We start from the raw sequence: 11,020 nt of genomic DNA, 5'->3' as shown, positions 1-11,020 counted from the left end.
ATGACAAGTTACAGAAGCGAAGGATTCTTCAACCCTGCCTACCATGACAGCGAGACTCTGGAAATTGATAGGTTTGTGGTAATAAAACATCAAATGTGGTTTTGTCCTCAAATGTTCATCAGTGAACCATTTATCATGGACAACCTTGATTCATCAAAGAATGTGTTTGAAAGAGTGCTGTGTCTTTACTTATCTAAGGGCAAACGTGTTTTGTACTGTGAGGGAATGAACAGGGCGTCCTCAAGGAACAGGCAGCTGGGTACTATTTATCCTCCCAGGCTGTACGAGGGATCCAATTTCTTTTTTTACCTTTTGGATAAAAATGTTAAAGTCTTAAGAAAAGTTTTGAAAAAAGACCTTACAGTCAACTTCAGGGACACATATATGCTAGTCCATTATTTTCTAGTCTCGAAACCTAATCCTGCACTTCCTTGTAGGATATTATAGTCTCAAAATTACCCACAGGAAATCCATCTGATTCATATCTATGACATTTAATTACAGGTAATGATCTTGGAATTCCAGTTCCTTTTCCTGAACTGATAACCCCTGTGCTAGTATCATAAACACAAACGATGACCGAAACGTTATATCTGTCGTGTAACGTTATTTGTCCCGTGTGGTCTGTGTCTCCTAGTAAAACCCCCCACACTAACCCCTATGCCAGGAGTGACAGGGCAGACGGACATTACTCCACGGGTCAGACCAGCGGTAATGTTGCTGTGGAGAGAGTGCCATCGGGGCGCTGGCATGAGGAGAGCTCTAGGGGGAGAGAAAGCATCCCCATGGGTCTCATCTCGACGCACTCAGGGAGTCCGGCGTGGCAGCATGACCTCAGTGAGTTACCAATATTTAAGTTTGTGTGTGCATTTTGATATCTGTCTACTCTCTGTACCGTATCACAGGAAATAAGCAACATCATTTGGTGTTGCCTACTCAGTCATTTGGCTATATATTTTTGCACGTGCCTCTCTATGTGTTGCTAAGTAACGGTTCTGTTGATACTTCTATTGTGTCTTCGTACTTTTATTCAGATCACAGTATGTTCCAAATCCCACCTGACTCCCAGTATGATCAATCACCTCCTGTCCGCCTTTCTTCTGCAATGTCAGGTAATGGTTAAACTAACTTAATCGATACATTACAGGTTCTTTGTTATGGTATTGCTTAAAACACACACACATCGTTGTTAAAGTGACAATCCTGAACTTTTCGACCCTGGTTGGTTTAGAATTTCTATTCGAGAGAAAATTATGTAATTGTGTTTAGTAGTCTGGAGCCTTTTTTGTTGATTCATAAGCGTCATGTTTTTTTTAAATTGTGTGCATATTTCAATCTTTTTCTGTGTATACAATAATATAGCATTTTTTTTTCCTTGAATGTCCCCGCAGACACCCAGTGTCTAATACTGCAAAAATATTTCTATACTTTTATGAGTGGGTCATAGGCTTAATCCCCATTGTGTTACATTTTTCGGGCATAGATCGTGATTTAACAGACATTTGACAAGACAAATTAAATTAATTTAAATGAAAATCCACTATAAGTGCATTCATTACAAGACAATAATTGAAAGTAAACGTGAGGTTACCGTATTTTCCGCACTATAGGGCGCACTGGATTATAAGGCGCACTGTCAATGAATGGTCTATTTTCGATCTTTTTTCATATATAAAGCGCACCTGACTATAAGGCGCATTAAGCGAAACAAAACAGTCAGTCAGTTAAACTTTATTAAACGTGTTCACAATAACTCAACATTGTTCAAACGTTAATGAGCGTATTCACAATAACTCCCAACCTTGTTCAGTTGTAACACGTAAAAAAAACAGTCTGATACCGCTAAATCAAACGCTAGCGTAACTCTGTGTGGTCTTTACTTGGCGCAGGTCATCTTCTTGCTTCCTCCACTTCCGTACCATTTATTCATTAATGTTGAATTCTCTCGCAGCGGCTCTATTCTCATGTTCTACTGCGTGACTGATAGCCTTGAAATTCGCCGGGTGTTGCGATAGACGCGTTTCGCGCTTTGCGAAATTTCGCTAGAGTTGAAATATTTCAACTTCCAACGCGAGTTGCGAAAGTTTCGCAACTCGCCAGCCAATCAGCGTTGAGATGCTCCGCCTGTTGGGCTGCTGCTGCTCTGGTAGCGCTGGAAGCGGAAGTTATCGAGGCGGAGTCGGTGAAACTCCCCGAGCTGTGTGAGCCTACGGGTGATGTTATGAACCCAAACACCAGGGCGTTAGATGTTCCAACGTTTATGGGATGTCCACAACAAGTATAAAGCAGAACTAGTGGTTATTTCGACCGTGGTGGATGGAGGAATTTATAATTGTTTTTACTGAGACAAGCCACAGAGATAAGCCACGCCCCCTTTTCGCAACTGGTTGCGAAAGACACAAATGAACACAACTTGACAGGCGAATAAACTGACGCGAGTAAAGCGTTGTGAATATTCGCAACGCGTTTGGTGTGAACGCACCATAATGCTGCAAGCGGTGCAGCTTTGTAGTTTACCAAAGTCGTACTAAAACATTTTGACAGAGCGCCGTGTACCACACAAAATTGCTTCGAGGTCAGTAAGCACAGCCAGAATGAATCCATATATAAAGGTTCTCCGGATTTTAAGGCGCACTGTCGTTTTTTGAGAAAATTAAAGGCTTTTAAGTGCGACTTATAGTGCGGAAAATACGGTAATTTCGACCTGTCAACTTTGATTATCAATTACCGTAGCAAAGTCCTTCTGGATAATTATTAATGGAGGCTCCGCACAGCAAGAAATGAAAAGAAAGACAAAGAAGTTGGCAAAGAAAATAAAACAGAGGGAAGGGTGCTGTGGGGAAAACCTTGTGGGAAACCTTTAGTTCATGTTTTCAACATAAAGAGAGATATTTATATTTCTAGCCATAAAGACAGCATGGCTCTATGGATGCCAATATGTCTGTTAGTATGTCCATACTGAAGTGTCACAACAACTTTTGTATACCTTTCCATGGAGTTAGGTTCAAACTATCATTGCTCTATGAACTGTGATAACTTTGGCGCTACCTTCACTTTATGTGTTATCAGATCAACATTTTAATTTGTCCAATACGTTAGTTAATGACCAAATAAAACTAATTATCTTGCCATCAGTACAATTTTCACAACATCACTTTCCTCACAGAGCCGTTAGCATGGCTGTAGATTCTCTGTTTTATTATAATGCAACTTTATTATACTGTAATTAGCAGGCTATATTGTGAAGCATTACCACATTACCTGTGGATGACAGTAGTCCCTCTAGTAAAGCCGTTGCCACAGTAGTCTGGCTGTGGTGTCAGCAGCTACAGTGTCATAGTTTTTATCAGGAGTAAAGATAATGTAAATACAGTGGCATGATAGCACCCACATTAGCTTATCAGCTGTACTAAACGTATTTACAGTGGGAAATACACACAAAGCCTATATGTAGTTAATCTGGAAAATATAAAGAGTTGAAAGTAAATACATGTTAAGCTGTGGTGAGAGACTACATGTTTACCTGTGTGAGTAGCTGCAGGTGTTCCATTTAAAAAAGCCAACCTTTATGGCACCTTGCTCCTGTATTTTTCATTTGCCTCGTGAGGTCACCATTATACATCGAGCTCTGAGGAATATTTCTTGACCATCACTGCCCATCAGCAAAGCACCTTCTTCTCTTCCTGTGCGTTCGTCCAGGTAACATGACAATGAGATGGAGGGGAATGACGATGAGAAGGATGAGCATGTTTCCTAACGGGGATCCCGCCCATGTAGCCTTCACCGAGGACGCCATCAGGAACGAGATGGAGAATGGTAAGAACTTGCCGTGTGTCGGATTGCAATGTGAAGAGTGACACCTGATCTACATTGTGGATTGGAGCCTGTTTAAAGATAACAGGGAGGTCCCATCTTGTCATCTTGTGTGTGACAGAGGAACAGAACCTGGTCAAGGAGCTCGTTGCCCTGTCAACACGAGACCGAATTCATGCCATTCGGGATCTTCCAATAAGCTTAGACGAGAAGAAACATATCAGGTGGGTCTTGATGGGCAAGCAGTTAAAGTTTATACGCTTCCTTGTCAGCGCCATCCCTGGTTAACCATTACACTCTGCCGTGAACCATAAAATAAGAGGTTTGTATGCAGAGAGTTGCAATAGAGATCTCTGGAGGAAAATATACATATACTGTATGTGCACAAAGTACATTTCACAAGAAACCATTAAAATGACGGAATGTCCAGAAGGTTTTCCTGTGGCGTTGGGACACAATGTATCTAATTCATGAGGAGCTTCAGACCTGTAAGGTACTAATGTCATTATCACACCAAACATTGTTCTAAATGACCTCCACAGGAGCCAAGTGCTGGCCTTCAAGTCTTCCAGGCAATCTCACCAGTTCACATGTTTTGCAGATTTCTCTGAGAATGTGTCACTGGTAAGTAAACAACACCCTGCAACACCCTACTTTAACAACTCATTCTGAGTATCACCATGTATAACCTATGCTGTATGCTACATGTCACATAAGTTGCTATCTCAGTCTTTCCGCAGGTGTGGTTACAGTATAAGTTCAGCCAGGCAGAGCCTGGAGCTGTGGCAAGGCATCATGAAAGAGATTGGTGGCAAGTTTGGCTCCAGTGTCCTCATCTATTTCGTGTTCCTCAAGTGGCTGCTCATGTTCAACATTTTCTCCTTCCTGGTCAACTTTGGCTTCATCACCATCCCGCTGCTGGTTTACAACCCTTTTTCCAGTATACCTCCCAATGTGAGCTTCAGAGGACTGGAGATACTATCTGGAGCTGTAAGTGGAGACTTGTAAACTATCCAAATGATCCCTAATATTTATAAATTCATTGTGCAATTTAAAGCTACTGTGATCAATATTTTTTTATATCAACAGTGGATTAAATTACTTTTAAAAGTGGCTTGTATTAATGACCACACAAAGAAGCATTACTGAACCTTTTAGCGTCTTTCAGCTCATTTTTGGCTTTCTGCAACTGTAATCTTTTGGTCCACTCCCACCAAAGGCAGCTGTTTTCAGCAAAATAAACTCACATAAAACAACTATACACTACCTGCCCATACCCAACCGGCAGACATAGTGAGCAACTAGCTGGTGAACATACTGGAGCACTTACTCCGTGGCTGCTGGATGTGTCAATAGGAAACTGTTCGCTAACACATTCTGTTTACAGCGTGTTGCGCTGCTCCCAAATAGACAATCAATAATAATATATATAAAAAATAAAACAATATATAATATGGATGTTCAGAAAAAAAATTCCAATGCATAGTCGATGTGTTTTGGTTTCTTCAGGGTTACTTCCAGCATACTGTCTTGTACTACGGTGGCTACAGCAATGAAACCCTGCATGTCCTGGCGGACTACAACATGCAGTTGGCCTATTTCTTCACCATTGCAGTCTACATGCTTCTGTGTGGAATTACACTTATCTTCAGGTTTGTTCCTTTTCTGTACAACTAGAATGTGCTTTAGGTTTGCTGCACATGCCCTTTGCCCTTCTAATTGTCATTCAGGTTAACAGCCCTTGGAACGATAATTGTATGTTATCTATTTCCTTCTCGCAGCATGGACAGCTCATTCAAGAAAAACTACGTACTAGCAGACCCAACTTCAAACAGTGCATGGCAGCTTCTCTGCAGCTGGGACTTTAGCATTACCAATGAAAGAGCAGTGAGACAGCGCAAGAACAATCTCCGTGTCCAACTCAAGGTGACTATTATGTTTCAAACCCCCTTTTGTCTCTCAAGACACCAGGAAAGAGAGATTTGTTTTATTGTAGGATCTTTTCATCTCAATATCATGAAATATATCTGAAACAAGCAACTCTGAATGACATGTTTATACAGTGCATTTCCACTAATTCAACTTCTGGAAGTCAGCCGTAGCCGCAAATGATATTCGCACATTAAGCTTTCAACAGATTTCTCACACTTTGATCTGTTAGAGGTTAATTCCTGTTAAAACACAAATCATGAAGCCTCATTATTTTTCATGATTATCCTCTTACGATCTCTTCAGGAGTCTTTGTCAGAGAAGGCCCAGAGGGAGTTGCTAACCCTCTCTGAAAAGCTGAAACACTTTGGGGTTTATCTGGGTTCCTGGCTCCTATCCACCGGCTTGGCTGTCGGATGTGGAGCTAGCATCTATTATCTCTGCCAATACGAACAGCAGGTACACAAGTAAAGATTGAATAATTAGTCCTATTGTTAAATTGGACTCGTTTTTTTCACTTGATATAAAATACAGAGAACAGAAGAAAAAAAAGATTATTCTCCGTCTGGAAGATAATTTCCCCATTTAAAAAATCCCCTTTGTTTGCATGTTTAGATAAACTGCGTATGATACTACTTTATGGCATGGTAAAGTATTTGGTCTAGCATGTGTCATAAGCTTGCAACTTACAGTAATGAGTCAGCAACTTACAATAGAGTCAAATCATTTACCGGCAGTGCAGGGTTGGCTTCATTTATTTTCTGTTTGCTCTTTGGCGCTATCTGGAGCTGACCTCCATCTGTTATCTTTATAGCAGGCAACAGATGCTGCCAACTGGTCTCTGCTTCAGGAGGCAGAGACTCTCCTGGTTCCCTTTGTGGTGTCTCTGATGAACCTGGTTGTCCCACTATTCTACTCCCTCTTCAACAAGTTTGAGCCCTACTCCAGCCAGCGCAGACAGATCTACGCTCTGGTCGTCAGGTTCGACAGCAGGGACACATTATATCATGGGAATTAAAGGACAATGATCAAGGAATGTGTCATTGTGAAGGAGTCTTTGTGAAATGCACTTATTTGTTTTATTACCAATAATTTGATGAGAAGATTGATCGATTAATTGGTCGATTAACTTTGCTTGAAGACTGGAAACAGGGGGAAATAGCTAGCATGTCTCTGTCTAAAGGTAACAAAACTGCCAAGCAGCTTCTCTGATGAATGTGTCACATTGGGAAAGAGCCAGGCTAGTGGTTTCTACCTGTTTCTAGTCTTTATCCTATGCTAAGCTAACCGGCTGCGTTCACACAGTGGTGGTATCAATCTTCTCCCCAAATTCTCAGCAAGGAAGCAAATAGGCATATTTCCCATACAAACTAAATATACCTTTGAGCATCAATAATCCTTTTTTTCTCTTTTCCCAAAGAAACGTGTTTCTCAAGATGTCCATTCTGGCCGTCTTGTGTTATTACTGGATGAACGTGGTGGCGAAGAAGTTTTCAGTATGTTTTACAGAGATCAACCCATTCTTGCCATCTTTAAATACACCAGTATTAGTTTAGTCTAATAGAGTCATTTATTAACCTGTTGTGTTCTTCACAGTGTTGGGAGTCCGTTGTCGGTCAGGCTTTGTACCGGCTGGTCATTGTTGATTTCCTTTTTCTGATGTTGGGATCCTTCTTTGGAGAGTTTCTTAGCAAGTGAGTTACACACTTTCAGTTTATTCTTCGCAATCATACAAATGGGGTAGGTTAACCTAAATCTAAATCATAATTTCTTTGCAACAGTGTGATTGGGACGAGATTGCTACCTCGTCTGGGGGTACCAGAGTTTGACGTAGCCAGAAATGTCCTTGAACTCATCTATGCACAGACTCTGGCCTGGTAAGATCATTACAGTCAACACTTACTATAGCTCAGGATTTGTGTTTTCTCTTCTGCTCTCAGTGCTAAAATAATATTACAACTAAGTTTATCCTCTACTATCTCCCCATAGGATTGGAATATACTTCTCTCCTCTGCTGCCTGCAATCCAGATCTTCAAATTTTTAATTTTGTTTTACTTAAAGAAGGTAAATGCAGGTTCATAAAGTTTAGAGGCCTTGGTGATATAAAACTGCCATGATGACACAGCCATAGGAAGAAACAATGCCATCACTGCTCAAGCTGCTCTATATAATGTTTTAGGCTCATGTTACGCTATTTGTGCACCTGGTTCAATAATTGAATTCAGTCCTTTCATCACATTGACAGCATGCTTTATTTGATGTCACAGTAAAGAATGGTAGGGTTTATGGAGTAAACCTTTTGGTTGTACTATACCAAGAAAGGTCAATCAATCCCGGAGTAAATTAATTCAGTATAATTGGTAATTTGACCCGGGTCGGATCTGGTGTTGTTGAATGTTTCATGACCATGCTGAATGACCTTTTGAAGCAATGCTTTTCAAAGCCTTTATGAGATCTTCATGTTATTTATTAGGGAGTAAAACAGATTTTATGTTTGGCTGAAATGAGCTCATGGTTTTGTAAACTTTAATAATACCATGAGGTATTGCAATAATAATGAGTGGAACATGGTGTTTGTGTTTTGTATGTGTGTGCGTGTGTGCGTGTGTGTCTCCCCAGGTCAGCCTGATCCAGAACTGCCAGCCTCCGCGACGGACGGGCAGAGCAGCTCAGATGCAAACAATCTTTATTGCCCTCCTCTTCTTCCCTTTCTTTGTGGGTGCCCTGTCCATGGTTGCATACACTGCCTGGAGGTACGAGGACATTACCTATTTTTTATATTATAAACTTTTAAATCACAACCTAGAGTAAAAAACATTATTTTACAAGAAAGAAAGAAGATTCTAATAAACCCAACAGTTCCAGTCTTTGATACGTGCTGTATTCTTTACATGTACACAACACACACTTGTCTTGCTTTGTCCACCTTGTCCTGCGCTGTAGCCTGACGCCCTCGGAGCAGTGCGGCCCTTTTCGGGGACTCAACAGCACCTTCAGTGTGGTTGGAGTGTGGATAGATGATCTGGAGGAGATCGCTGGTTCTCAATGGGCCGTCTGGATCTACCAACATGTCATCAGAAGTGAAATTTTCTACTTTCTTATCTCACTCATCATCATGTAAGTGTGTGACATGGACTGTGTTGGTGCATTGGAAATCCAGTGAATCAGTTTTTGCAAAACCCATTTTTACTCATTCTGGGCCTGTAGACCCAACCCCAAGAGAAAGAAAACACCACAATGTATTGTCTTATGTGCTGCTCAGACGTTACACGTTAATGTTGATATTCTTAATCTTGCAATCATCACATGATCTTCAACCGCAGAAGATTTTAGATTTGGATTTGCTAAATACTGAGGAACAGCGGTGCTTTGAGCTAAATACTAATGTTACGCACTCACAAAGACAATGCTAGCAGCAGATGTTCAGCAGTCATAATGCTACCGTGTTCAAGGCTAATGGGAGTGGCATTGGTTTGGCATGTATTTGGTCCTAAACCAAAGTATGCCTATTGGAAAAAATTAATTTAGACCTCATGGTGAACATTGAGGTCCAAAGAGGTGGACAATGAAACATTTCCATCCCTAGAAATACGAGAATTAAATATTGTGTTTCTTTATAAGCAGATGAGCCATATATGAACTGTTGTTTTGAGTTTATTGGGGAAAAAAGAAATTCTGCAGCGTAACCATGGTGCTCAATTTAGCCACATGAGAGCTGCATCATACCAATCAGTGCAATGCTGTTGTGCATTTATTGACATTGATTTGACTATAGAACCAGAGATTGATGCACACTGGAACAATGTGGGCACACTGTGTGGTTGTGTGTGCATTGATGAACAATTGAGCATATTTATGTCATTATGCAAATGAAGTCTACAATAATATTATCATATTTTCCTTCTCAGTGTCATTATGTACATCTTCTGGCAAGTCACTCAGGGTCGCAAGCAGCTTATTGGTCTACTGAGACAACAGATTGTTAATGTGAGTGTGTTTGGAAAAATATCCTTAAAATGTTGATTTGTATATTTCTGCTTGGTTGCCTTTTGGTTAATCTGCTTAACCCTTGGCTGCATTCTCTCTCTCTCTCTCTCTCTCTCTCTCTCTCTCTCTCTCTCTCTCTCTCTCGCTTCTCTCTCTCTCGCTTCTCTCTCTCTCTCTCTCCCACCAGGAAGGGAAAGACAAGTCCTTCTTGTTAGACAAGCTCCAGAACCTCCAAACATCTCAGCCTGATAAAAGATCCAAACAGAAGAATCAAAGAAAGGTTTGATGTGAAGATTATTTCATGGTACATATTCACCTTTCAGCCTAATATTTGTCATCAACCTCGCTACATATTTTCTCCTATCCTTAGCACTCCAAGCAGCGTCCGGATGACCGCTCTTCAACCGGTCAGTCCAACTCAAACGTCATGGTTCAGGCGTTACTCGCCCGCCAGCAGTTTGAACAGGAGGAAGAGAGACGCAGCACTGGTGGAGTGCCTGTTCCCTCCAACGCCTCCAGCACTCTGATTCAGGCCATGTTGGCCCGCCAGAGAGCTGACGACCAGGATGAAGATAAACACTCGCCCTTCTCGAGCGCCTTCGCACAGGCCGCGCAGGCCAGACAGAGGGCCGAGGGTCGAGAGACGGATGAATACTACAGCACAGGTTTCTCTGAAAGCCGCATCACCACAGCCAGCATCGTCACACAGTCGATGCAAGCCAGACAGAGACCAGAGCAGGATGGAGCAGACGATGCACATGACCTGCCGTCCTCTGTGTCGAGTGTCATGATGCAAGTCATGCAAGCCAGACTGAGAGCAGAGGAAGAGGACAGGCCTCAGCGGCTCCCCGCTTCCCCACAGAACTCAGCTCCAGCAGGCTCCAGCGCGCTCATACAGGCCATGTTGGCCCGGCAACAGGCCCAGAATGAGTACGATGACGGTTACTGACCAAGGTCGTCTGACTTGGTCTTACTGTGGGGAGAGGAACCCAACTGAAAAGGACAACGGATGACTGAAATCACTCTTTACGATTTGAGTCGTCACCCATGGATAAATTAGCATAAGTACATAAGTACGTAAATGGTGTAATTTCTCCAGATTTGCAATATTCAATCCTGCTGTATATCCAGAAGAACAAAGTGATAAGATGTCTACTGTAGCAGGGCCAGAAGAGAGTGCAGGTTCACCTCTTTATGCACTATTTTTTGTTACCAATATATTTTTAATATGTTTCTATGACAGTATATATGTCAGTAAGTTAAATTGACATTTTTGGATCATTAACACAA

At 41.6% G+C, this 11,020-nt stretch overlaps 1 protein-coding gene across 1 annotated transcript; it reads left to right on the top strand.

Annotated features, from left to right (window-relative positions):
* tmc5 (transmembrane channel like 5) lies at positions 1–10,906 on the top strand. Its single transcript, XM_034539414.1, has 20 exons — positions 1–73; positions 628–837; positions 1,035–1,112; positions 3,700–3,816; positions 3,935–4,037; positions 4,356–4,437; positions 4,543–4,803; positions 5,323–5,465; positions 5,595–5,739; positions 6,049–6,201; positions 6,557–6,723; positions 7,163–7,238; positions 7,339–7,436; positions 7,524–7,619; positions 7,732–7,807; positions 8,363–8,496; positions 8,687–8,860; positions 9,652–9,730; positions 9,918–10,010; positions 10,101–10,906. Exons 1-20 carry the CDS (start codon positions 1–3, stop codon positions 10,677–10,679), a joined length of 2,937 nt encoding a protein of 978 aa, XP_034395305.1. The 3' UTR covers positions 10,680–10,906.
* The last annotated feature ends 114 nt before the right edge of the window (positions 10,907–11,020 follow it).

This window comes from Cyclopterus lumpus, chromosome 1 (assembly GCF_009769545.1).
Source record: "Cyclopterus lumpus isolate fCycLum1 chromosome 1, fCycLum1.pri, whole genome shotgun sequence".
Lineage (NCBI taxonomy): Eukaryota > Metazoa > Chordata > Actinopteri > Perciformes > Cyclopteridae > Cyclopterus > Cyclopterus lumpus.
The sequence above is the reverse complement of the archived record's forward strand: the minus strand, read 5'-3'. Positions and strand labels throughout refer to the sequence as shown.

Excerpts from the sequence above, each read along its gene's own strand:
- tmc5 (XM_034539414.1), top strand. The coding sequence starts at position 1 with ATGACAAGTTACAGAAGCGAAGGATTCTTCAACCCTGCCTACCATGAC. Across the intron at positions 7,239-7,338 it reads TGGTGGCGAAGAAGTTTTCA|TGTTGGGAGTCCGTTGTCGG; the intron begins GTATGTTTTACA and ends TGTTCTTCACAG. Across the intron at positions 7,808-8,362 it reads TTTTGTTTTACTTAAAGAAG|GTCAGCCTGATCCAGAACTG; the intron begins GTAAATGCAGGT and ends GTGTCTCCCCAG.